The sequence below is a fragment of the Vulpes lagopus genome, chromosome 11 (assembly GCF_018345385.1).
Source record: "Vulpes lagopus strain Blue_001 chromosome 11, ASM1834538v1, whole genome shotgun sequence".
Taxonomy (NCBI): Eukaryota; Metazoa; Chordata; class Mammalia; order Carnivora; family Canidae; genus Vulpes; species Vulpes lagopus.
Genome location: NC_054834.1, coordinates 101,744,451 through 101,769,442, shown reverse-complemented (window position 1 = coordinate 101,769,442; position 24,992 = coordinate 101,744,451). Strand labels below are relative to the sequence as shown.

The window sequence follows — 24,992 nt, the reverse complement described above, 5'->3', positions numbered from 1 at the left end:
GTGCATTTGAATTTTATTTACTGTATTTTTTTATAGTCGATATGCCGTGTTGGAAGTAAAGGAAAACAACTGAAAATATTTTAATGAATTAGTGAGTTGGGGTATTTTAAATATTCATGTTCATTCCCTTTCCAGATGTTTTGGGAGTTCAAGTAAAGGGAGAGTGGACATGGGTACTAAATGTAAAATTAAGTGGTCACCATTAATATGTGAAATTAACCTGTGGTTTTGTGGCTTACTAATTGAAATAGTAAATAACTGAGTATATATTCTACATGCCATAGATAAATTTTGCCAGTACATTCATAGGCAATAGAAACTAGAGTTGTGCTTTCTAAAGCTTCTATGCTTTAGAAGAGGAATTAAGGCATGACTATTCCATGTGATGCAAAGGGAGTGAATTAATAAAATAATATTTCTTTGGGGGAAGGTAATAAAACTATTATTAAGAGAGCTATTCTACATTCCTACCAGATTTAATGAAAAATCTAGTTCTTTCATATCATATTATGCCAGTCATCCATGATACTATTTAAAGAATATCTGTTATTCACTCTTTTGTTTTTCTGTTCAGTAATGCTGTATAGGTATTTCTCACACAATAAAGTACAATACAATTTTTAATGTTGGAGTTATCTTCTTTCATTCCTGCTCCTTCATTTTCTTGATTTAACAAAAGTCTTATTATAAAAGCTTTGTTGACATAATATGGTGATTTACATGGCCAAATGAGGCCTCAATTTCTAGTAACTGAAAAAAAAAAAAAAGATGGTTCTTTTACAAATTCAAATGAAATATTTCCTATAGTCTCTTTTTAATAATGACTTTATAAATAATAACTGAAACATAAATGTTTTATTTTGGAAATCATCAGTCTTCAATTTGGCAAAGGCTATCATTCTTAACTCAAGAAAATTTTAAACATAAACAGCAATTCTGAATCTTTTTAGAAATTGATTTAAATAATCCTGGATTCTTTTATTACAAATATATAGGCAGCAGTTTTTCGAACTTTAGAATTGGGTTTATATCAAAAAGAAAACCACTAGAACAGATTTAAAACTTTTGAAGTGGATTGAAAGTTGCGTGAGTACGGTATTTATGGTTCTATAATATGCTATAATGAGCTAAGATTAAAAATTTAGAAATGTGCTTTTTTTTAAAATAAATCTCAAGATAATCTAATGCTTCTAGGAATAAAGCAGAAGAAGGTCATCGGTTGGTGCCTTGTTCGTTGACTTCTATTTTTTTGTTGTTGTAAAATAATAATCACTTTTCTCCATACAGAGTTTTCTAGTTCTCTTCTGTCTGCTGAGGAAGAAGGATTCCAAACCTATAGCTCTGGCCTTCAGTTATCTAATAGAAATGAAACACTTGAACTTTTGTCTGCACCTCCAATTCATTCAACTACATTTGAGTCCAAAAAGGAAGGCCATGTTCCAGTTTTCATCAAAGAAGTGTCAAATGCTGAAATAAGCATAGGGGATGTGGCTAAACTGTCTGTTACTGTCACTGGCATTCCCAAGCCTAAAATTCAGTGGTTCTTTAATGGAGTGATGTTAACCCCTTCTGCTGACTACAAATTTGTTTTTGACGGCAATGATCATAGTTTGATCATTCTGTTCACCAAATTTGAGGATGAGGGAGAGTATACATGTGTTGCCAGTAATGAATACGGACAGGCCGTGTGCAGTGCCTCTCTAAAAATAAGTTCCAAAGGAGAAGGCCACAAAGAGACAGAAGCAGAACCAGTGGAAACATTTCTGGAGAAGTTTGAAGGTCCTTGTCCCCCTTACTTCCTTAAGGAGTTTAAACCAATTCACTGTGCTCAGGGGCTCCCAGCAGTCTTTGAGTACGTAGTACTTGGAGAGCCTGCACCCACTGTTACGTGGTTCAAAGAAAGCAAGCAGCTTTGCACCAATGTGTATCACACTATCATTCATAATCCTGATGGTTCTGGAACATTCATTGTTAATGACCCCCAGAGGGAAGATAGTGGCCTCTATGTCTGTAAAGCAGAGAATATGTGGGGTGAGTCCACCTGCACTGCAGAGCTGCTTGTGCTTCTAGAAGATACGGACATGACAGATGCTCCCTGCAAAGCAAAGCCCACACCAGAGGCTACTAAGGATTTTCCAGAGATGTCATTAAAGGGTCCTGCAGTTGAGGCATCTGACTCAGAGCAGGAAATTGAAGCTTTTGTAAACAGCACCATTTTGAAAGCTGCTTCAGTTGCAGAAGAAAGCCAGCAGCTTTCTCATGAGCGTATTGTTCAAACCAGTGAACTGAGTAGTCAAGTAACTTTAGTGGCTGAGCAATTGCAATCCACAGTCACGTTGGAGCAGAATAGGGCCAATGCAGAAAGCACCAGGGCACGTCTTTCCATCAATGGCACTATTCATGTTCAGCCCATCAAGGAACCATCTCCCAATTTACAGCTGCAGGTTATCCAGTCCCAGAAAACCCTCCCCAAGGAAGATGTCCTAATGCTTCAAGAACCCGAGTCCCAGGTGGTCCTATCAGAAACTGAAAAAATCTTCCCAAGTGCCATGTCTGTAGAAGAAATTAGTTCATTAATGGTGGAGTCTATGAAAACTTTCCTAGCTGAACCTGAAGGGAGTTATCCACAGTCTTCAATAGAAGAAGCTCCAGCCCGTTCATATTCAACCTCTGTGGCTGAGGAAGTACTTTTATCAAAAGAAAAGACAGTGTCTGCAATGGACAAAGAGCAAACCCTGCCCCCTCCAAAGCAAGAGGAACAAAGTGCTCCCATCTTGAGTCAGAGCTTAGCTGAGGGGAACATGGAAAGTTTAAAGGGTGCTGATGTCATCATCTCTGAGGTCCAGTGTGAACCCCAGGTCCCTTCAGAACACACGTGCACAGAAGATGAAATTGTGATGGAAAGCACAGATGAACTGGAAAGCGCAGGGCAAGATTTTGCAGCCAGGACCAAGGAAGGCAAGTCCTTAAGGTTTCCGCTAGCGCATGAGGAAAAGCAGGTACTGCTCAAGGAAGAGCATTCTGACAACCTGGCAGTGCCCCTGAACCAAACCAGTGAGTATAAAAAAGAGCCCATGGTGATAAATGGTGTGCCAGAGGTGCAGGCAAGTGACACTCTTTCTAAGGAAAGTTTGCTTTCTGGAATTCCAGAAGAACAACGATTGAACCTAAAAACTCAGATCCGCAGGGCTTTGCAAGCAGCGGTGGCCAGTGAGCAACCAAGTCTTTTCTCTGAATGGTTAAGCAACATTGAAAAGGTGGAGGTGAAGGCCATCCACTTCACCCAGGAGCCCAAACGCGTTATGTGTACCTACCTCATTACCTCAGTGAAGACTCTAACGGAAGAACTAACCATTGCCATTGAAGGCATTGACCCTCAAATGGCTGACTTGACAACTGAACTGAAGGATGCCCTGTGCTCTATTATATGTGAGGAAATAAACATCTTAATAGCCGAGGATCCCAGAATCCAGAAGGGAGCCACAACAGGCCTGCCGGAAGAAATGGGTCCTTCCTCAGAGTCACAGAAGGTTGAGGCCATCTGGGAACCAGAAGTTGAATCTAAATATCTTGTCTCGGTGGAAGAGGTCAGCTGTTTTCATGTAGAAAGTCAGGTCAAAGTTGGGGATACCACGGCCGTCCCTGATGGGGTCACTCCAGCTGCGAGCCCTGATGAAAAACAGGCTGAGATACCAAAGCCATCAGAGGAAAAAGAGAAGCTCCCTGGAGGTGGTGCCCGGGAGGGTGGCGTGGGAGAGGCACAGGAAGCTGAGGGCAGCGTGGTCGAAGAGGATGACCCTGTCACGCTCACGCCCTTGGTGGACACTACTGCTGAGGAAGGTGACGTTGTAAACCTCACGTCATCCATAACAAATGCCAAAGAGGTGAATTGGTATTTTGAGGGCAAACTGGTGCATTCAGATGAAAAGTTCAAATGTTTACAAGATCAAAATACATATACGCTAGTTATCGACGGAGTCAATACAGAAGAGCATCAAGGAGCGTATACCTGTGAGGCCTTGAACGCCAAGGGAAATGCATCAACTTCAGCCAAACTCACTGTAGTCAAAAGAGGTTGGATTTTTCAGATGAGGGGCATCGAGCGCTAACGTTCACTGGGTCGTTAATGATTTAGTTTCCGTCACTGAGTTTTCACTTACCTGCCTCTGCCAGACTGCGATGTGTGGAGAGTGAGCGTGAAACCACAGACATAGTCATGGTTATTAATCCTTCTCCTTTGTCCTCACTGCCTTATGGGGTAGTACATTCTCACGTCTACGTTACTAGTTATTTTTAAAGTAAAACATTGTTTTCGTATGTCCCATAATACCGATATGTTTTTAGCTTATGTTTATTTGAAAATAATGATATGTAATAAAAGCCGTCAGTGGATGGATGCCTGGCTGTCTGAAATTGCCAGTTTCATCCCTAAATTCAGAATAACCATGATTAATTGTCCCCTTGTGGTTCTTACTTGTATTTCTTTTTTGATGTTTCACTTCATCACTGTATTTAGCAGCTCACTTTTTAAAGTGCTGTGCACAGTGTTCTTAGGCAGCATGGTTTATAGTTATAGAGTATATCATGTTGTTATGCATGTAAGCCCACAGCATCCCATTTTAATCACGTTTTTTTCACAATCCACCGCAAAGTAACGATTGAATATGTTAAAAGCTACTCATTGTCTCCCTTTACCTTCAGTGATTGTTCTCATTTTCCAGTCACTTGTCTTAAACTGCTGCAATCCATCTCCCCAATTTCAACTGTCTTCATTAACAGCAACAAAAGTTAGAAGAAAAAGAAAAACTGGGGGGGTTGTGACAAGGAGGCATACTGACGAGCTCTGCTTCCCTTTGCAGCTGCCCCAGTGATCAAAAGGAGAATCGAGCCCCTGGAAGTAGCTCTGGGCCACCTCGCCAAATTCACCTGTGAGGTCCAAATTGCCCCCAATGTCCGGTTCCAGTGGTTCAAAGCTGGCCGAGAAATTTATGAAAGTGACAAGTGTTCTATTCGATCTTCAAAGTATGTCTCCACCCTGGAAATCCTGAGAACCCAGGTTGTTGACTGCGGCGAGTATACCTGCAAAGCCTCCAATGAGTATGGCAGCGTCAGCTGTACAGCCACACTGACTGTGACAGGTAATGCCATACGTCGAGGTGGTTGGCCCATTTCATACTATTGCCTTTTTTGCTTTTCGTACAGGTGCCTACCAGGTGGAGAGACCAATAGCCAAGCTGTGACATGATGGCTAGGTATTGCAGTGTCTATGTGGGACAAGCAATCGTTCTTTACAGTCGTATTTCTAAGAGCAGCTAAAGAAAAAATAAAAATAGCTCATTATTTCGAAAACAATGTCAAGGAATCAGATGAACAGTGGCACCTGAAAGTTTGGTTTGGGGTTTGTTTTTTTGTTGGTTTTGTTTTGTTCTCTCCCTCCCTCTTTAAAATGATGAGCCTGGGGGAAATATCTTGGATAACTCCTCATGGCCCGGCATGGCACTTAATATGATAACATTTCAGGACCGTTTGTTGCTCCTTAAAAATAAATAACATCCCAATGTATTTAGTCATTTGGAATCAGTTAACCAGTTAAGAACAGAATTACAAACCAAAAAAAAAAAAAGCATAAGACTGCAGTTAAATCCTAATACAAGGCAGGGAGCTACACAGGACTACAAGCTAGGATTCTCACCCTAGACTTTATGACTAATTTAAAAATAGGGGGCAACTACATAAATATTCTGTTCTCAATTTCCCAACCGACAAACAGGATGACTTCTGAGCAGCCCATACCCATCAGGTGTTTGAATTCCCTCATTAGCCAAAAAAAAAAAAAAAAAAATCAGAAGCACTTTCCTTTTCTTTGTCTGTCTCTGTCTCTTTGGCTTTCTTCTTCCCAGGGAAAGTGTAAATATAAACTCTGGGGTAGCAATTACCTGTGTTGTGGAGAGAAGCCATGCACTAAATATCGGGGTGGGACAGGCCCTTGGTCTTTTCCAATAGAAGCATGAAGGGGAAAGGCAAACAGCACAGCTTTTTGACTTGGAAGAGTCAGGGTTCCCTGTACCTGCCTCCCGTACCCCCACACTCTTTTATATGTCAAAAAATCTGAAACCCAGGCCCTTGGCAACCCCTCTAGTGGTTTCACTTTGTGATCAGAGTCTCCACGTAACCAGCTGCACAGCAGTATTCTTAAGAACACTTTTGGAAACCTCTTCATCCAAATTGGGCCAGTTCCTTGAGGGGATCAATACCTGAGCTCACAAATAACAAGAGGGAAAGAAGGAGGAGGAGAATTCTTTTTAAATGGGGAAGAGATTCCCAAAGGCCCGCTTCAAAATGCAGAATGGAAATGGGAAATTACCACTCTCAGTATTTTTACACGTTTGAAACGACTTAGGTGACTGATTCAAAGTTGGGCCATTGAAGGATTTGCTGATGGTTGATGTGAAGGTTAGAGAGACTTCACAAAACTACTCGATCTTTTCACTTAATGTCCCTGCTCTTCAGAAGAGTCAAGTGTATTTTCTTTATCTTCTTTACACAGTCTTCTAATTCACCGAACTAAGGGAGCAGCTGAATTACTTATCAAGTAGTTCAGATGACTAATCCGCTACTAAAGCGGACGAATCTTTAACAATAATAAGTTAATGTTGCCAGACAAAGCCGCATTTGTTCTTTCCTTTAATAGAGACATTAAAAGGGCTGTCTCGCTCCTCTGTAAAGAACTCTCTCATCCCTTTCCTCTGGCAAATCTTTTCATCTAATTAATTAACTATCCTATTTCACATAGTGTCCCGTGTCTCTCTAAAGATACAACTCATCTTTTCTCTTTCTTAGAATATATAATCCTGGCAAGAGCTCCTGTGGGTCAAAATATAATGTTGAAAAAAATTTCTTTTGCAGAGGCGTATCCACCAACATTTTACTCCAGACCTAAGTCCGTTACAACTTTTGTGGGTAAGACAGCCAAGTTCCTCTGCACAGTACTAGGCACCCCCGTCATTGAAACCATTTGGCAGAAAGATGGTGCTGCACTCTCACCCTCCCCTAACCGCAAGATTTCAGAGGCAGAAAATAAACACAGTTTAGAACTCTCAAATCTTACAATTCAAGATAGAGGAGTTTATTCTTGCAAAGCGTCGAACAAGTTTGGAGCTGACATCTGCCAAGCTGAGTTAATCATAATCGACAAGCCGCATTTCATCAAAGAATTAGAACCCGTGCAATCCGCTATCAATAAGAAGATCCGCCTGGAGTGCCAAGTAGATGAAGACAGAAAAGTTACAGTAACATGGAATAAAGATGGGCAAAAACTCCCCCCTGGGAAAGATCATAAGATCTATTTTGAAGATAAAATAGCATCACTTGAGATCCCTCTGGCCAAACTAAAAGATTCAGGAACCTATGTTTGTACAGCTTCCAATGAGGCTGGGAGCAGCTCGTCTTCAGCAACAGTTACTATCAGAGGTAAGACATGTGTGAGTGTTGTTTTTCTCTTTAAGGATGCCGCTGGGGAACAACTGTTGACGGTGCAGTCTGTACATTTTATTATTAAAGTGATTTCATCCAAGTGAACGTGTTTTGGTTTGGGGAAATCTTGGCATCGTTTGATTTTTTTAATTTTATTTTCAATCTTCTTCAGAAGCCACTCTGTTCTTTTAAAAACCGTCTGCCATTAACAAGCTTAAAATTTCTTCTAAGAATTTCACGTAAAAAAAAAAAAAAAAGAATTTCACATGTCTAGGCAATGCTTGACTATCTGCTCTCATACAATTTTGTGTGTGTGTATAAGACAAGGAGCTTGCTTTTTTGTGTAAGGCAAGAGTTTGTTTTGTGTTTGTTTGTTTGTTTGTTTAAGTTGAGAGACTGGGAGAGCATTTTAAAATCCTACCGGGAAGCCTGGAGAACTATCGAGTGCACCACAACCCTTTCAGAAATCTCATTGGGATATTTTATGTGTGTTGTGTCTTTCTGTGGCACATGTCCATTTTTCTTTGGTGAAGTTGATGCTTCAGCTCTCTTTCCTTTTTCTTTTTCTTTCTTCCTTTTTTTTTTTTTTTTTGTTGTTGTTGACTTCCTGTAGAGCCACCATCCTTCGTGAAGAAGGTGGACCCCTCTTACTTAATGCTGCCAGGTGAATCAGCGCGCCTCCATTGCAAGCTGAAGGGCTCACCTGTGATCCAGGTCACTTGGTTTAAAAATAACAAAGAACTTAATGAGAGTAATACCATTCGAATGTCTTTTGTCAATTCTGAGGCTGTGCTTGATCTGACGGATGTCAAAGTCACAGACAGTGGCAGTTACTCGTGCGAAGCGGTGAATGACGTCGGCAGTGACACTTGCAGTGCTGAAATAGTTGTCAAAGGTTTGTTTACTCCGAGTCCATTGGTTTTCTGAGAAAAGGTTTTCTTTTTCATTGCTTGTGACACCTTACTGACACACTGCTTTCGTGCTTTTGTAGAGCCTCCTTCTTTCATCAAAACTCTTGAGCCTGCAGATATAGTGAGAGGAACAAATGCCCTCCTTCAGTGTGAAATCTCGGGCACTGGACCATTCGAAATTAGCTGGTTCAAAGACAAGAAGCAAATTCGAAGTAGTAAAAAGTACAGGCTGATTTCTCAGAAGTCTCTTGTGTCTCTGGAGATCTTCTCTTTCAATAGTGCAGACGTTGGTGAATATGAATGTGTTGTTGCTAATGAAGTTGGGAAGTGTGGCTGCAGTGCAACACACTTATTAAAAGGTCAGTGCTCGAACGGAACGATGCCTTGCTAGCAAATTGTCAAAATAGCTTTCTTAACCCAGGGAAGGAAAGCGGGCCCTCTTTCTTCTCCTCCTAACCTGTGAAAATATGTTTCACTTTTGCTTCAACCTGGGACCTTGGGGACAAAGCCGGTGGGTGCCCTTCATCGGGTCTTTAATCTGAGGTCACTGTAAATACTCAATCTCTGATACCAAAAGTGGGTCATGTAATAATCTTTTACGACCATTTGGTCGGCTGACAACCGCGTATCTTTTGTGCTTCTTTCTGTTGGATGGAGGTGTAATTCTTCTTAAATTTTAATTTATTCTTCTCATCAACTGACGCTACGGAAGGGCAGTGTTAGACCAGAGCGATGTAGTCTAGGTAAAACGCTTACATGGGTGTGGTGTTGAAAGTGTTTGGGAATTGACGGGTCTTGTCTGTTCTCTTTAACTAGAACCACCAACCTTTGTTAAGAAAGTAGATGATTTTACCGCGCTAGCAGGTCAAACCGTTACCTTACAAGCTGCCGTGAGAGGGTCAGAACCCATTTCGGTCACATGGATGAAAGGACAAGAGATCCTCAAAGAAGATGGAAAAATCAAAACGAGCTTCTCTAATGGGGTCGCGGCCCTGATAATCCCTGATGTTCAGATCAGTCATGGTGACAAGTACACGTGCCTGGCTGAAAACGAGGCCGGAAGCCAAACGTCTGTTGGGGAATTAATCGTTAAAGGTTCGTGTAGGAACATTTTAACTTAAGAGTCGCTGCTTCCATTTCAAGGTGAAACCACAAGGCACACTTGGTCACGCTAACTGTTTGATACCCTTCTAGAACCTGCCAAAATTGTTGAGAGAGCCGAACTGGTCCAGGTGACAGCAGGAGACCCAGCCACGCTGGAGTACACAGTCACAGGCACCCCAGAACTCAAGCCCAAGTGGTACAAAGATGGTAGGCCTTTGGTTGCCAGTAAAAAGTACCGAATAAGTTTCAAAAACAACGTCGCCCAACTCAAGTTTTATTCGGCTGAGCTGCATGATAGTGGCCAGTACACATTTGAGGTTTCCAACGAGGTGGGCAGCAGCTCCTGCGAGACCACGTTCACTGTACTAGGTCAGTATCTTCAGGACCCCGGCCAACCGGTGAGCAAGGCCCAAAGCGCCTGGCGCCCTGCCCCGTGCTGACCCCTCTTCCCTTCCCGTGCCACTAACAGATCGGGACATCGCCCCGTTTTTCACGAAGCCCCTGCGCAACGTGGCCAGCGTCGTGGGCAGCGCCTGCAGGCTGGACTGCAGGATCGCGGGCTCCCTCCCGATGCGGGTGGCCTGGTTCAAGGACGGCAGGGAGCTGGCTTCTGGGGACAAGTACAGGGCGGCGTTTGTGGAAGGCACGGCCTCCTTGGAGATCCACGGCGTGGACCTGAGCGACGCGGGCACCTTCACTTGCCGAGCCACCAACTCCGTGGGCAGCAAAGACAGCAGCGGGGCCCTGGTGGTGCAAGGTTGGCTGGAGACCTGGCGTCTCCCTCCCGTAGGGACGGTGTTGGAACCCGGGCCCTGTCCCTTGGGCCGTGCCTCTTAACTCTTGCACGTCCTTTCTCCCCCCTCCCCCCCTAGAGCCACCCAGCTTTGTGACCAAGCCGGCCTCAAAGGACGTCCTGCCCGGCTCGGCCGTGTGCCTGAAGAGCACCTTCCGGGGCTCCGGCCCTTTCACCGTCAGGTGGCTGAAGGGCGGCCGGGAGCTGGTCTCCGGGGGAAGCTGCTATATCACCAAAGAAGCCTCGGAAAGTTCCCTGGAACTGTACGTGGTCAAGACCTCTGATTCGGGCACGTACACCTGTCAGGTCGGCAACGCCGCGGGCAGCGTGGAGTGCAGTGCAAACTTATTTGTGAAAGGTTGGCCTCGTTTTCTTGACATCTTTGCACCCCCCCACCCCTCAGTCCGTCCTCCCCTCGATGTTCCTTAACGCCGCCTTCCTCCCGCAGAGCCGGCCACGTTTATTGAAAAGTTAGAGCCCTCGCAGCTGCTCAAGAAGGGCGACAGCACGCAGCTGGCCTGCAAGGTGGCCGGTACCCCCCCGATTAAGATAACGTGGTTTGCCAACGACAGAGAGCTTAAGGAGGGCGGCAGGCACAGGATGTCCTTTGTGGAGTCCACCGCAGTCCTGAGCCTTACAGAGGTGACCACTGAGGACAGTGGCGAGTACATGTGCGAGGCTCAAAACGAGGCCGGCAGCGACCACTGTGGGAGCATCTTAATAGTCAAAGGTTTGTGGCCACGTTGCCCCCGGTGTCACCAGCACTGCAGTCCGTGGCACACGTTCCTCGCTCGCTAACGCAGGGTAATTCCTCCCCCACTGTAGAGTCGCCCTACTTTACCAAGGAGTTTAAGCCAGTTGAAGTGTTGAAGGAGTATGACGTCATGCTGCTGGCCGAGGTGGCGGGCACGCCTCCCTTTGACATCACTTGGTTCAAAGACAACACGACGCTGAGAAGCGGTAGGAAGTATAAGACCTTCATTCAGGACCAGCTGGTTAGCCTGCAGATCCTCAAGTTTGTGGCCACAGATGCTGGCGAATACCAGTGTCGGGTGACCAACGAGGTGGGCAGCAGCACCTGCAGTGCCAGGGTGACCCTAAGAGGTTAGTGTCGGTCCAAAGGATGCCCCGGCTCTTCTGTAGGATGAGCTCTTTAAAAAAAAAAATCCAGTCTTGCTAGAAAGCTGACATTGATTGAGAATTCCTCTTCTGATAGAACCGCCAAGCTTCGTAAAAAAGATCGAGAGTACCAGCTCCCTTCGTGGAGGCACGGCTGCCTTCCAGGCCACCCTGAAGGGCTCCTTGCCCATCACCGTGACTTGGTTGAAAGACAACGATGAAATCACTGAAGATGACAATATAAGAATGACCTTTGAGAACAACGTGGCTAGTCTGTACCTCAGTGGCATCGAAGTCAAGCACGATGGGAAATACGTCTGTCAGGCCAAAAATGATGCAGGAATACAGAGGTGTTCGGCATTGCTCTCAGTTAAAGGTTGGTTCGGGAAGTTTGCCATGGGCTTTAGGAAACAGTGCAGATGTAGGCCTTCTAGCGGAGTGACTCGCAACCCACACCTGTCCCTTTGTTCTCTACAGAACCTGCAACAATCACCGAGGAGGCTGTGTCTATAGATGTCACCCAAGGGGACCCAGCCACTTTGCAGGTTAAATTTTCAGGGACTAAGGAGATTACAGCCCGATGGTTTAAAGATGGCCAAGAACTGACCCTGGGCCAAAAATACAAAATCAGTGTCACCGACACGGTCTCTATACTGAAGATTATTTCTACAGAAAAGAGAGATAGTGGCGAATATACTTTTGAGGTCCAAAATGATGTTGGAAGAAGCAGCTGCAAGGCTAGCATTAATGTATTAGGTTGGTATTGAAACCGGGCACCTCTATGCCCATGTCCCCCAGTTTTACAGAAAATACAAATTGCTGCGCTGACCTAACTTTTTCTCGTGGTTTCTTGTTTTTGTTTTTTTTTTTATTGCATAGATCTTATCATACCTCCCTCATTCACCAAGAGGCTGAAGAAAATGGACAGCATTAAAGGGTCTTCTATTGACTTAGAATGTATAGTGGCTGGGTCACATCCCATAAGCATCCAGTGGTTCAAAGATGATCAAGAAATATCAGCTAGTGAAAAATACAAATTCTCTTTTCATGACAATACTGCCTTCTTGGAAATCAGTCACCTGGAAGGTTCAGACAGTGGGACGTACACTTGTTCCGCCACTAATAAGGCAGGACACAACCAGTGCAGTGGCCATCTCACGGTCAAAGGTCGGCATTTGTTTTTAATCTACACTTGTCAAGGACTCGTCTGCTCTCTCATTTCTTAATTCTCACCCTCATTGCTCCATTCCTAAGTAAACCTTGCTTTCTCGTTTTGCTTCTTCTTCTTTCATCCCAGAACCCCCTTACTTCGTGGAAAAGCCACAGTCACAAGATGTCAATCCCAGTACAAGGGTTCAGTTAAAGGCACTTGTGGGTGGCACTGCACCCATGACAATAAAGTGGTTCAAAGATAACAAAGAGTTGCACTCGGGAGCAGCTCGCTCCGTTTGGAAAGATGACACCTCCACCATACTGGAGCTCTTTTCAGCCAAAGCTGCCGACTCTGGGACCTACATCTGCCAACTAAGCAATGATGTCGGCACAGCAACCAGTAAAGCCACTCTCTTTGTGAAAGGTCTGATCTCTACGTTCACCTCTCTTGCTTGCTTGTCTTAGATTTTCTTGGGTTGGGGGTGGGGGGAGGAAGAGGCTTAAGAAAGCTATTTCAGCCTTTGTTTAAAAAAAAAAAAAAAACATGTTCAACGTGACCCTTTCTTCCCCATCTTTAGAACCTCCTCAATTCATTAAGAAGCCCAGCCCGGTATTAGTGCTGAGAAATGGACAATCTACGACATTCGAGTGCCAAATCACAGGCACCCCTGAAATCAGAGTTTCTTGGTATCTGGATGGGAATGAAATAACAGCCATTAAGAAACATGGCATTTCCTTCATCGATGGCCTAGCCACTTTCCAAATCTCTGGTGCCAGGGTAGAAAATAGTGGGACTTACGTCTGTGAAGCCCGTAATGACGCGGGCACGGCAAGCTGCAGCATTGAATTAAAAGTGAAAGGTTCGTTGCTGGCTCTGTTTTTGCATGTTTGGGCTGTGCTGCTGGCCATGCTGGCTGTGCTCTGGTCGTCCCTCGAGTAAGCTAGCCTCTGTCTTCCTTTTGCATCTTTAGAGCCTCCCACCTTCATCAGGGAACTGAAGCCCGTGGAGGTTGTAAAGGATAGTGATGTGCAGCTGGAGTGTGAAGTTGCAGGAACAGCTCCATTTGAAGTCACGTGGCTGAGGAACAACAAGGAAATTCGAAGCAGCAAAAAATATACCCTCACTGACAGAGTGTCAGTGTTTAGCCTCCATATAACCAAGTGTGACCCTTCAGACACTGGTGACTACCAGTGCATTGTGTCTAATGAAGGTGGCAGCTGCTCTAGCAGTACTAAGGTCTCCCTGAAAGGTCAGTTGTACCCAGAGGAAGCAGGCTACGGCCTAAAAATTTGGTCATGCTCTTTAATTTTGTGATTACAAGAAGCTCAAATATGCCTCTTCTTTTCACACCATCTAATTTGATCACAGAACCACCATCATTCATTAAGAAGATCGAAAACGTCACGACCGTTCTGAAAAGTTCTGGCACCTTCCAGAGCACCGTGGCAGGCTCGCCTCCCATTTCTATCACCTGGCTAAAGGATGACCACATTCTTGAGGAAGATGATAATGTTCATATTTCGTTTGTGAACAACGTGGCCACACTTCAGATCAGGGCTGTGGACAATGGACACAGCGGGAGATACACATGTCAAGCCAAGAACGAGTCAGGAGTTGAGAGGTGTTATGCTTTCCTCTTAGTACAAGGTTTGTAGGCTTTTCCGTCGAGGCCTTAGCCTGTGGGGATGATTCCATAGGCCCACCTTATTTCTGGTGGAATTAGCCACACAACTGATTTGCATTTTAATTCTTACCGCAGAACCTGCTCAAATCCTGGAGAAAGCTAAATCTGTTGATGTTACTGAGAAAGACCCAGTGACTCTGGAGTGTGTTGTGGCTGGAACACCAGAACTCAAAGTGAAATGGCTTAAAGATGGAAAGCAAATTGTGCCCAGTAGATATTTTTCAATGAGTTTTGAAAATAACGTGGCCAGTTTTAGGATTCAGTCAGTAATGAAGCAAGACAGTGGTCAGTATACTTTCAAGGTGGAAAATGACTTTGGAAGCAGTAGCTGTGATGCCTACCTGAGAGTGCTAGGTTTGTATTTGGGCCTGAGTGGGCTCCCCTTATTTCTTTACCTATATCCTTTGTAAACAAATGGCAACATATTGATGGGTGTGTTTTGCTGTTTGCATTGGATAGATCAAGATATTCCTCCATCTTTCACCAAAAAATTGACCAAAATGGATAAAATTCTGGGCACTTCTATTCGTATGGAGTGCAAGGTTTCAGGCTCACTCCCTATTAGTGCTCAGTGGTTTAAGGATGGAAAAGAAATATCCACAAGTGCAAAATACAGACTTGTCTGTCACGAGAACACGGTGTCACTGGAAGTTAATAACCTGGAATTGGAAGACACTGCGAATTATACGTGCAAGGTCTCCAATGTAGCCGGGGATGACGCATGCAGTGGCATCCTAACTGTTAAAGGTTAGAACTTCTTTTCCTCTTCTTCATTCTTTGTGTGATTGCTTATTAAATGTGCCACTCTTACCTTGTACTCTTTAGACCTAAGAGTTTCAATAATTCTGTTTCTTTAGATATATATTTATTGAGTTCAAGAAATACACAGTCATTGCCTCTTTTCAGAGTGTTTTCTTACATGTCCATAAGACTGTCAACATAGCTTAACTAGGAGGAGTCTCATTAAGTATTTCTCTTAACATCTATAGAACCACCAAGCTTCCTAGTGAAACCCGAGCGACAGCAAGCCATACCGGATTCCACAGTAGAATTTAAAGCAGTACTGAAAGGAACACCACCATTTAAAATAAAGTGGTTTAAAGATGATGTGGAACTTGCCTCTGGACCTACCTGTTTCATTGGCTTGGAAGGGTCAACTAGCTTCTTAAATCTCTATTCAGTGGATGCTTCCAAGACTGGACAATATACCTGCCAAGTTACCAATGACGTTGGTAGCGACTCTTGTACTACAATGTTGCTTGTGACAGGTGTGCACGTTTGATTGTTTTACACTGTTTTTACGTTTCTGTCTGACCTGTGGCTCCCTTCTATACCATGCATCCACCCAATCAAGAAAGTACGCTTCTCTCGAACAGTGCACTGGATTTGCCAGGCACTGTTCATCTTTTCCTCTTTCCTGTATACTACTTAATTTTGCTTTTGTTATATTTATCTGTTCCCTCATAATCTCCCCTTTCTTTCACTCTCTAGAACCACCCAAGTTTGTAAAGAAATTAGAAGCATCTAAAATAGTGAAAGCAGGTGACTCAGCACGACTTGAATGCAAGATAACTGGATCCCCCGAAATCAGAGTTGTGTGGTACAGAAATGAACATGAACTCCAAGCCAGTGATAAATACAGAATGACTTTCATTGACTCAGTGGCCGTCCTACAGATGAACAATCTCGGTACTGAGGACAGTGGGGATTTCATTTGTGAGGCTCGAAATCCTGCTGGCAGCACAAGCTGCAGTACCAAGGTTATCGTAAAAGGTAGAAATCTCTTTCTTCTGTTCTTCATTACCTGACGCCCACCTTCTTCTCCCCTGGGGTATCACAGCTATTTATTCTTTTGCCATCACTTTAGCTTCCGTTTAAGATTGTAGAATATTTTCCCCAACTAGTATTAGTTCTCTTTTTTTGTTATTTTTTAAGATTTACTTACATGTAGCCAATCATTCTGGGATATTTTTCTTGTTATTCCAATGTCATAATTCTGATCACCCCAATACATTGACCAAGCAGTGTAAATCTGATGTTCACCAACATACCAGAAGGAAGGAAGGAAGGAAGGAAGGATGGAAGGAAGGATGGAAGGAAGGAAGGAAGGATTCATTTTAAAATCCATTTTTACCTTTAGCCAACTTATGAATATATCATCATTTTCACTATGATCTTTAGCATTAATAACAATATTTACTATATATGTGTGTATATGTGGGGATATATGGTGCAAACAATACAGATTTTAACCTTACATTTAAAACAGGACAGTTATAGGTGTGCCTGGGCAGCTTGGTCAGTTAAGTGCCCAACTCTTGATTTCAGGTCTTAATCTCAGGCTCATGAGCTCAAGCCCAAGCTAGCCTCCACTCAGGTGATGCCTACTTAAAAAATATATATACCTATATATATGGAAAAAAGGGGCAATATACATATTTTTTTCTCTCTCAAGAATTGCTTCCTATTTTTTAAAAATTATATCACTATGCCTTGGTGCAATTAATACCAGTATTTTCTGTAGCCACTTTCCAGTATTTTTATCACAAAGTCCAAGGTTGTCATGGTGTGAAGCAATTATTTCAATAAAAGTTGGTGACATGGAAGACTTAGATCACATGTGTCATCATGGCTTCTAAGTATTTCCGTTATAGAGCATATATAAAAAATTTCATCCCTGAAGTTAGGATTTGATACCTCATGCAAATCATCTTAATTAACGGTACTTGGGTTTGGTTTTTGTTTTACAACTTTCGCATCAGTCCTTATCATCTGAGAAAAACTAGTAAGGTAAGGTAGATAGAAAGTTGAAGTCCTCAGCAAGGAAATCTAGGGGTCTAGTTTGGGTTCTCTGCCAGGGAAGCGAGTGATTCTGGAAAGGCTAATGGCTTCTCCAAAACTGTTATTCCTCAACAATGAAGTGATAGTTCTGGACACCGTTTCCACATTATAGTATCTTGACTCTTCCAATTTTAACAACAAAGAAATAAAAACATTCTATGAAATTAAATAGCCCAACTCATTAGAAATTCTTGTTTTCTTACAGAACCACCCGTTTTTAGCAGCTTTCCTCCTGTAGTAGAAACCCTTAAAAATACTGAAGTTAGTCTTGAGTGTGAACTTTCGGGAACACCACCATTTGAGGTGATATGGTACAAAGACAAGCGGCAACTCCGAAGTAGCAAGAAATACAAGATTGCATCCAAAAACTTCCATGCAAGTATTCATATTCTCAATGTTGAAACTTCAGACATTGGTGAATACCACTGCAAAGCACAGAATGAAGTGGGAAGTGATACTTGCATTTGTACTGTAAAATTAAAAGGTAAGCGTATTTCCTGCACATGGCAGAAATGGCAGGAATGTGCAAGACACCTGTTTTTTTTCTTTCTCTTCCATTATATGGACAATGTTTTCAACAATCTCCGCTCATCTTTCCTTGTTCAGAACCACCAAGATTTGTCTCCAAACTGAACAGCCTCACCGTTGTAGCTGGCGAGCCCGCTGAGTTACAAGCATCCATAGAAGGAGCCCAGCCTATTTTTGTTCAGTGGCTTAAAGAGAAAGAAGAAGTGATCAGAGAAAGTGAAAACATCAGAATTACATTTGTAGAAAATGTTGCAACTCTGCAGTTTGCAAAAGCAGAACCAGCTAATGCTGGGAAGTATATCTGCCAAATCAAGAATGATGGCGGAATGAGAGAGAACATGGCCACATTGACTGTTTTAGGTTGGTACAATATAGTACAATGATCCCCTGAGAGAAGGTGGCACCAACCACTGAGATGAGTCACTAGTAGAATCTCCGATTCTGAATTTCTTCTGGAATTATATTAGTCCATACCTGTTTGAAAGGTTTAGGAGAGGGGAGCCTGGGTGGCTCAGTTGGTTAAGGAGCCGTCTTTGGCTCAGGTCATGATCCCAGGGTCCTAGGATTGAGCCAGCCCCGTGTCCAGCTCCCTGCTCAGCAGGGAGCCTGCTTCTCCCTCTCCCTCTATCCCTCTCCCTGCTTGTGCTCTTGAGCACTCTCTCTCTCTTAAATAAATAAATAAAATCTTTAAGAACAAAAAGGAAGAAGGGATCCCTGGGTGGCGCAGCGGTTTAGCGCCTGCCTTTGGCCCAGGGCGCAGTCCTGGAGACCCGGGATTGAATCCCACGTCGGGCTCCCGGTGCATGGAGCCTGCTTCTCCCTCTACCTGTGTCTCTGCCTCTCTATCTCTCTCTCTCTCTGTGTGACTATCATAAATAAATAAAAATTAAAAAAAAGAACAAAAAGGAAAAAAGAGAAAAGACCTAATTAATCGTTTTTTCCCCTAATCGATCTTTCAAACACTCTTTCCTGTTTTTGTGATCCTAACAAAAGTTAGCCATCTGTTTCATTGTTTACTTACTACTTTTCTTGATGGATTAGCAGATAGAATCATGATTTTCTTTTATTTAAGCATGAAAACTTATTGGAAGCCAGCATATGCCACAAGGAAATTTTGTTTCCAAAGTACTAGCTGTTCATGTTGACAAGAACTCCCAAGATCAAAGTTAGATAGGAAAGACTTACACTTGCATCTTTGGACATTTTAATTTAGTGATTATTTGGATAACAGCTTGGAAAAATACTGGCTTTAGCCCCTTAAAATAAAGCAAAGATATCAAGTAGTTCAAAACATGAATCCTTTGCTCTAGAGAGGGTCAAGGGCAAATCAGTACATACTAATATACATTGTCTGAATTGTTTTGGAAGCCAACTAGTGCAGAAACATATGACTTAATAATAACCCCCCCATAAATTCATGACATGTAATTGTGGAATCATCACTCCAGAGAGAGAAAGAGAGAGAGAGAGAGAGAGAGAGAGAACGCCCTAACGTAACCAAACCATTGGAAGAACCAATCTTAGTGAATTTGAGAGTAGAATCATGCTAAAGGTAACGGACTTTGACAGATGGCTATCACATTTTATTTCAGAGCCTGCAGTCATTGTTGAGAAAGCAGGGCCAATGACAGTGACTGTGGGAGAAACATGCACCCTGGAGTGTAAGGTGGCCGGCACTCCCGAACTCTCGGTTGAATGGTACAAGGACGGGAAGCTGTTGACCAGCAGCCAAAAACACAAATTCAGCTTCTACAACAAAATCTCTACCCTAAAGATACTCTCTGTTGAAAGGCAAGATGCAGGCACATACACTTTCCAGGTTCAAAACAACGTCGGAAAAAGCAGCTGCACAGCTGTGGTTGATGTTTCAGGTTAGTTCCGCTCTATCCCCGCCACCCCCCATTGCTTCTGCGGATTCCTTCAGCAGTTGCCTTCTCTCACAGCTCTTCTGCTCTTTCAAATCGTGGTGATCTCTTGCCTTTCCTCACACAGACCGAATGGTCCCTCCGTCTTTCACACGAAGACTGAGAGATACTGTTGGGGTGCTGGGTACTTCTTGCATCTTGGAGTGCAAAGTAGCTGGATCGTCACCTATCTCTGTTGCCTGGTTTCATGAGAAAACGAAGATTGTCAGCGGAGCAAAGTACCAGACCACATTCTCAGATAATGTCTGCACGTTGCAGCTGAATTCTCTGGACTCGTCGGATATGGGCAGTTACACATGCGTGGCTGCTAATGCCGCTGGGTCTGATGAATGTCGTGCAGCGTTGGCTGTACAAGGTCAGTGTTATACACACAAGCCATTTTGCACAAATTCTTCTTTGGGTGCACATCATGGTACCCACCTGACACACATTCCAAAGGGCTCTTCATTTTTAGATTCAGAGTTGCAACCAAATTAGAAACTTACAGGTTCTTTTCACTGTCCTCCATGTCCATGTAGAACCACCCTCTTTTGTGAAGGAGCCTGAACCTCTGGAAATACTGCCAGGCAAAAATGTCACTTTCACAAGTGTCATTAGAGGAACCCCTCCATTCAAGGTCGGCTGGTTCAGAGGTGCCAGAGAACTAGTGAGAGGAGACCAGTGCAACATCTACTTTGAAGACACTGTGGCAGAACTGGAATTATTTAATGTTGACATCTCTCAGAGTGGGGAATACACTTGTGTGGTTTCTAACAATGCTGGCCAAACATCCTGCACTACTCGTCTCTTCGTGAAAGGTTTGCTCGAGTGCATTTGCTCTTCTGATTTTCTGTATGGGGCCATCTATGTGCTTTTCCTGGGTTTAATTGCCATGCTTTGTCACTCACCAGAACCGGCTACATTTGTGAAGAAGCTAAGTGATCACTCCGTGGAACCAGGGAAGTCCATAATTCTGGAGAGCACCTACACCGGAACACTTCCGATTGCAGTTACCTGGAAAAAGGATGGTTTCAACATAAGTCAGTCTGAAAGATGCAGCATAGTCACAACAGAGAAAACGTGCATCTTAGAAATCCTGAATAGCACCAAAAAAGACGCAGGACAGTACTCCTGTGAAATTGAAAATGAGGCAGGCAAGGATGTCTGCAAAGCTCTGGTATCTACATTAGGTGTGTTGTCTTATTCTCTCCTCAGTGGTCGGCATTCCTGTAAGACAAAGCATGGTCTGTTTGGTGTTCTTTAATTCCAGTTGCTGAATGTGATCCTTTCTTCTTTAGAACCACCTTATTTTGTTACGGAGCTAGAACCTCTGGAGGCATCGGTTGGAGATTCGGTGTCTTTACAATGCCAGGTTGCTGGGACACCAGAAATTACAGTGTCCTGGTACAAAGGAGACACCAAGTTACGGCCAACTCCTGAATACAGGACCTATTTTACAAACAATGTGGCCACGCTTGTTTTTAATAAAGTGAATATTAATGACAGTGGAGAGTACACATGTAAAGCAGAAAATAGTATAGGAACTGCTGCTTCGAAGACTGTCTTCAGAATTCAAGGTGATTATATTATTTTAGAAATTAAGAAGTGTTTTTAAATTAATCCTTTTATCTTTGGGGAGAAATTTTCTCCTCATGGACTAATGACTCAAGTATTGCTTGTCTTCCTACAGAGCGCCAACTCCCACCTTCCTTTGCAAGACAATTGAAAGACATCGAACAGACGGTTGGGTTGCCAGTGACACTCACTTGTCGATTAAATGGCTCCGCACCCATCCAGGTGTGCTGGTATAGAGATGGGGTACTTTTACGAGACGACGAAAATCTACAGATGTCATTTGTAGACAACGTGGCAACTTTAAAAATCTTGCAAACTGACTTGAGTCACTCTGGCCAGTACTCCTGCTCAGCCTCTAACCCACTTGGAACAGCATCTTCTAGTGCTAGACTGGCAGTGAGAGGTTTGTTCCCATGTTAATCTTTCTCTTCGCAAAAACCAAACCGTGACTTCTTATTCACTGTCAGAGTAGAAACAGCCAGTGACGAAAGTCAAACAAACAAAACACACATTGCCTTTTCTTTTCATTTTCCAGAACCTAAGAAGTCTCCCTTCTTTGACATCAAGCCCGTATCTATAGATGTCATTGCTGGGGAAAGTGCTGACTTTGAGTGCCATGTCACTGGTGCTCAACCAATGCGAATCACTTGGTCAAAAGATAACAAGGAGATACGTCCTGGAGGAAATTATACTATCACATGTGTGGGAAACACTCCCCATTTGAGAATTCTTAAAGTAGGCAAAGGAGACTCTGGTCAGTACACTTGCCAGGCAACCAATGATGTTGGCAAGGACATGTGCTCAGCTCAACTCAGTGTAAAAGGTATCATTATGCGGCATCTACTGATATTTGTTCTTTCCCACGTTTACGTAACGGTCTTCTAAAAGTTCCTTTAGTGTTTAAGTGTTTGGGACAAGCTAACTGGGTCATGTTAGAATTTGTACTTTAGTGTTGAAAGCATTAATCGAAGATCTGTTTTGTCTTTATATTGTTCTCTAGTGTTAACTCTAAGTGTGATCCTATCAGATAGTGTGGTCTAATTGAAATTTGTGAAGTATTGTTTCAACTATCCAGTCTCATATTATTTTCTGTTATGTGGCGTTCTGATTTATCATTACTAAATTTTGACCAAATACCTCTATAATACACTAACTTATATGTTTTGGCTTACCTATCCAAACTGCAAAAATTAAACTTACCAATTAAATTCTCCATTGGGAGCTTATTTGATGGCAAACATAACATTTCATCACAAAATAATCAGAAAGTATATTCTTAATAAGCACGTTTAAGTTACGTATTTATGGGATCTTCAGCCACAAACACAAGCTATTTTTTCCTTTGATTTACTAGAACCTCCCAAGTTCGTTAAGAAACTAGAAGCTTCTCAAGTTGCAAAGCAGGGAGAATCCATCCAGCTGGAATGTAAAATAAGTGGTTCCCCGGAAATCAAAGTTCAGTGGTTCCGAAACGACAGCGAACTTCACGAAAGCTGGAAATACAACATGTCATTCGTTAATTCTGTGGCCTTGCTTACCATCAATGAAGCCAGCGCTGAGGACAGCGGAGACTATATCTGTGAAGCTCATAATGGTGTTGGTGATGCCAGCTGTAGCACAGCCCTGACCGTGAAAGGTTAGACACGCTAAGCTGCTTGCTTTCTTCTCCTCTGGTTTGAGTCTTTCTCAGCGACGTGATGAGCTCCAAAATAAAAAGGCTCACCGCGGGAGCAATTCTTAACTAGCTTGCAGGAATTGTTATTTCTTGCGTTAGCCTACTGGCCTATGGTCACACCAATTGCTCCTAGTGGATTGTGGATTCTAAAATATGTTTTTTTTTTCTCCTTTTCAGTAAGCAAATGTTCTCATCATTTATCTTCTTTTTCCCCGGTAGCACCTCCTGTTTTCACCCAGAAGCCTTCTCCAGTAGGAGCTCTTAAAGGTTCTGACGTTATCTTCCAATGTGAAATTTCGGGAACCCCCCCGTTTGAGGTGGTGTGGGTTAAAGACCGAAAGCAAGTTCGAAGCAGCAAGAAATTTAAAATCACGTCAAAAAATTTTGATACAAGTCTTCATATCCTTAATCTCGAAGCTTCCGATGTAGGAGAGTATCACTGCAAAGCCACTAACGAGGTGGGAAGCGACACGTGTGTTTGCTCTGTCAAGTTCAAAGGTTTGTACACCTGGGCACAAAAATAGATGTCTCTTCCTTTCCTCTTTTCTTGCTTAGCTAATAATTTAGGTGGCTGTGATTCCCTTTCTTCCCCTAACCACAAATTTCTTTCATTAGAGCCTCCACGATTTGTGAAAAAGCTAAGCGACACCTCAACCCTTATTGGGGATGCTGTTGAGTTACGGGCTGTGGTGGAAGGCTTCCAGCCAATTTCTGTGGTCTGGCTGAAAGATAAAGGTGAAGTCATCAGAGAGAGTGAAAACACTAGGATTTCGTTCATCGATAACATCGCAACCCTCCAACTTGGGAGCCCAAAAGCATCTGATTCTGGAAAATATGTGTGCCAGATCAAGAACGATGCCGGGATGCGAGAATGTTCGGCAGTCTTGACAGTCCTAGGTTAGTAACAAAGGACAACCTGGATAAAAAATCAGAACGACTGGCCCACGATTGTCTTCCACAAATATTAATCTTATCCCATTGTATGTTGATTACACTCTCAGTCTGGGAGGTGACTTTATCTTCAACGCATTATACTTCTTCTTTTAGAACCAGCCAGAATCGTAGAGAAGCCAGAACCCATGACAGTCACTACTGGGAATCCTTTTGCATTAGAGTGTGTGGTGGCTGGAACACCAGAGCTTTCAGTCAAGTGGTTCAAAGATGGGAGAGAATTGTCTGCAGACAGCAAACATCACATTACGTTCATCAACAAAGTGGCTTCGGTTAAAATCCCTTGTGCAGAAATGAGTGACAAGGGGTTATACAGCTTCGAAGTGAAGAACAGTGTTGGTAAAAGCACCTGCTCTGTGTCCGTCCACATCTCGGGTGAGTAGTATGAGGTTTTAATGGATCTATCAGTTTTCCTGGAGGAAAAAAAAACAAAAAGAAAGAAAAAAGCAAGCAAGCTTCTCTTTAAACAGAGAATCACCCTTCTCCCACATAGATCGAGTCGTGCCCCCCTCCTTCATCCGCAAGCTGAAGGACACCAACGCCATCCTGGGGGCTTCGGCGGTTCTGGAGTGCCGGGTGTCCGGCTCGGCCCCCATTTCAGTCGGCTGGTTTCAGGACGGGAATGAGGTCGTCAGTGGGCCTAAATGCCAGTCCAGCTTTTCGGAAAACGTCTGTACTTTGAGCCTGAGCTTCCTGGAGCCTTCCGACACAGGCACATACACGTGCGTGGCCGCCAACGTGGCCGGTTCTGACGAGTGCTCGGCACTGCTGACCGTGCAAGGTCAGTGTGCGGGTCAGGCCGCGGCTGCCCGGCGCCACTTGGCACCTGCCGCGCGTGGGAGCTTTTGTCGTGTCTCCTTTGAAGCCTTAGTTCCCTTTCCTTCAAGGGCCAAAAAGCGCATCTCACCTGGATCTCTTATCTCTTTGTTTCCTCTCGCTCTCTCCCTCCCCTGGGGTATCCAGAACCCCCGTCCTTCGAACAGGTCCCCGACTCCGTGGAAGTGCTGCCTGGAATAAGCCTCATATTCAGCTGTGTCATCAGAGGCACCCCTCCATTCAAGGTCAAGTGGTTTAAAGGCAGCAGGGAACTGGTGTCGGGGGAGTCCTGCACCATCTCCCTGGAGGATGCCGTGACCGAGCTGGAGCTGCTGGAGGTGGAGCCGTCGCAGAGCGGGGACTACTCCTGCCTCGTCACCAATGAGGCGGGCAGTGCCTCCTGTACCGCGCACCTTTTTGTGAAAGGTTTGCTCTTTTCTCCAACTCGTGTGTCTTTGCCGTGTC

General features: G+C 43.7%; 1 protein-coding gene across 27 annotated transcripts in view; it reads left to right on the top strand.

The window, feature by feature from the left end:
• The window catches only part of LOC121501618 (titin-like), a 281,158-nt gene that overhangs the window by 66,839 nt on the left and 189,327 nt on the right, over positions 1–24,992 (top strand). For 25 of the 27 annotated variants that reach the window (XM_041773880.1, XM_041773879.1, XM_041773876.1 and 22 more), the window contains exons 47-83: positions 1,288–4,074; positions 4,860–5,138; positions 6,907–7,470; positions 8,087–8,368; positions 8,465–8,743; positions 9,201–9,479; positions 9,579–9,857; positions 9,958–10,245; positions 10,361–10,639; positions 10,730–11,011; positions 11,107–11,385; positions 11,498–11,776; positions 11,878–12,156; positions 12,280–12,567; positions 12,698–12,976; positions 13,131–13,412; positions 13,524–13,802; positions 13,922–14,200; positions 14,313–14,591; positions 14,697–14,984; positions 15,227–15,505; positions 15,729–16,010; positions 17,284–17,562; positions 17,685–17,966; positions 19,199–19,477; positions 19,599–19,886; positions 20,050–20,328; positions 20,422–20,700; positions 20,809–21,087; positions 21,201–21,488; positions 21,621–21,908; positions 22,440–22,721; positions 22,980–23,258; positions 23,376–23,657; positions 23,808–24,086; positions 24,205–24,492; positions 24,675–24,953. In XM_041773880.1, the coding sequence (XP_041629814.1) occupies positions 1,288–4,074; positions 4,860–5,138; positions 6,907–7,470; positions 8,087–8,368; positions 8,465–8,743; positions 9,201–9,479; positions 9,579–9,857; positions 9,958–10,245; positions 10,361–10,639; positions 10,730–11,011; positions 11,107–11,385; positions 11,498–11,776; positions 11,878–12,156; positions 12,280–12,567; positions 12,698–12,976; positions 13,131–13,412; positions 13,524–13,802; positions 13,922–14,200; positions 14,313–14,591; positions 14,697–14,984; positions 15,227–15,505; positions 15,729–16,010; positions 17,284–17,562; positions 17,685–17,966; positions 19,199–19,477; positions 19,599–19,886; positions 20,050–20,328; positions 20,422–20,700; positions 20,809–21,087; positions 21,201–21,488; positions 21,621–21,908; positions 22,440–22,721; positions 22,980–23,258; positions 23,376–23,657; positions 23,808–24,086; positions 24,205–24,492; positions 24,675–24,953 (13,200 nt within the window). The remainder of the gene's footprint in view (positions 1–1,287; positions 4,075–4,859; positions 5,139–6,906; positions 7,471–8,086; positions 8,369–8,464; positions 8,744–9,200; positions 9,480–9,578; positions 9,858–9,957; positions 10,246–10,360; positions 10,640–10,729; positions 11,012–11,106; positions 11,386–11,497; positions 11,777–11,877; positions 12,157–12,279; positions 12,568–12,697; positions 12,977–13,130; positions 13,413–13,523; positions 13,803–13,921; positions 14,201–14,312; positions 14,592–14,696; positions 14,985–15,226; positions 15,506–15,728; positions 16,011–17,283; positions 17,563–17,684; positions 17,967–19,198; positions 19,478–19,598; positions 19,887–20,049; positions 20,329–20,421; positions 20,701–20,808; positions 21,088–21,200; positions 21,489–21,620; positions 21,909–22,439; positions 22,722–22,979; positions 23,259–23,375; positions 23,658–23,807; positions 24,087–24,204; positions 24,493–24,674; positions 24,954–24,992) is intronic. The other 2 variants (XM_041773882.1, XM_041773881.1) reach the window with 1 other exon arrangement.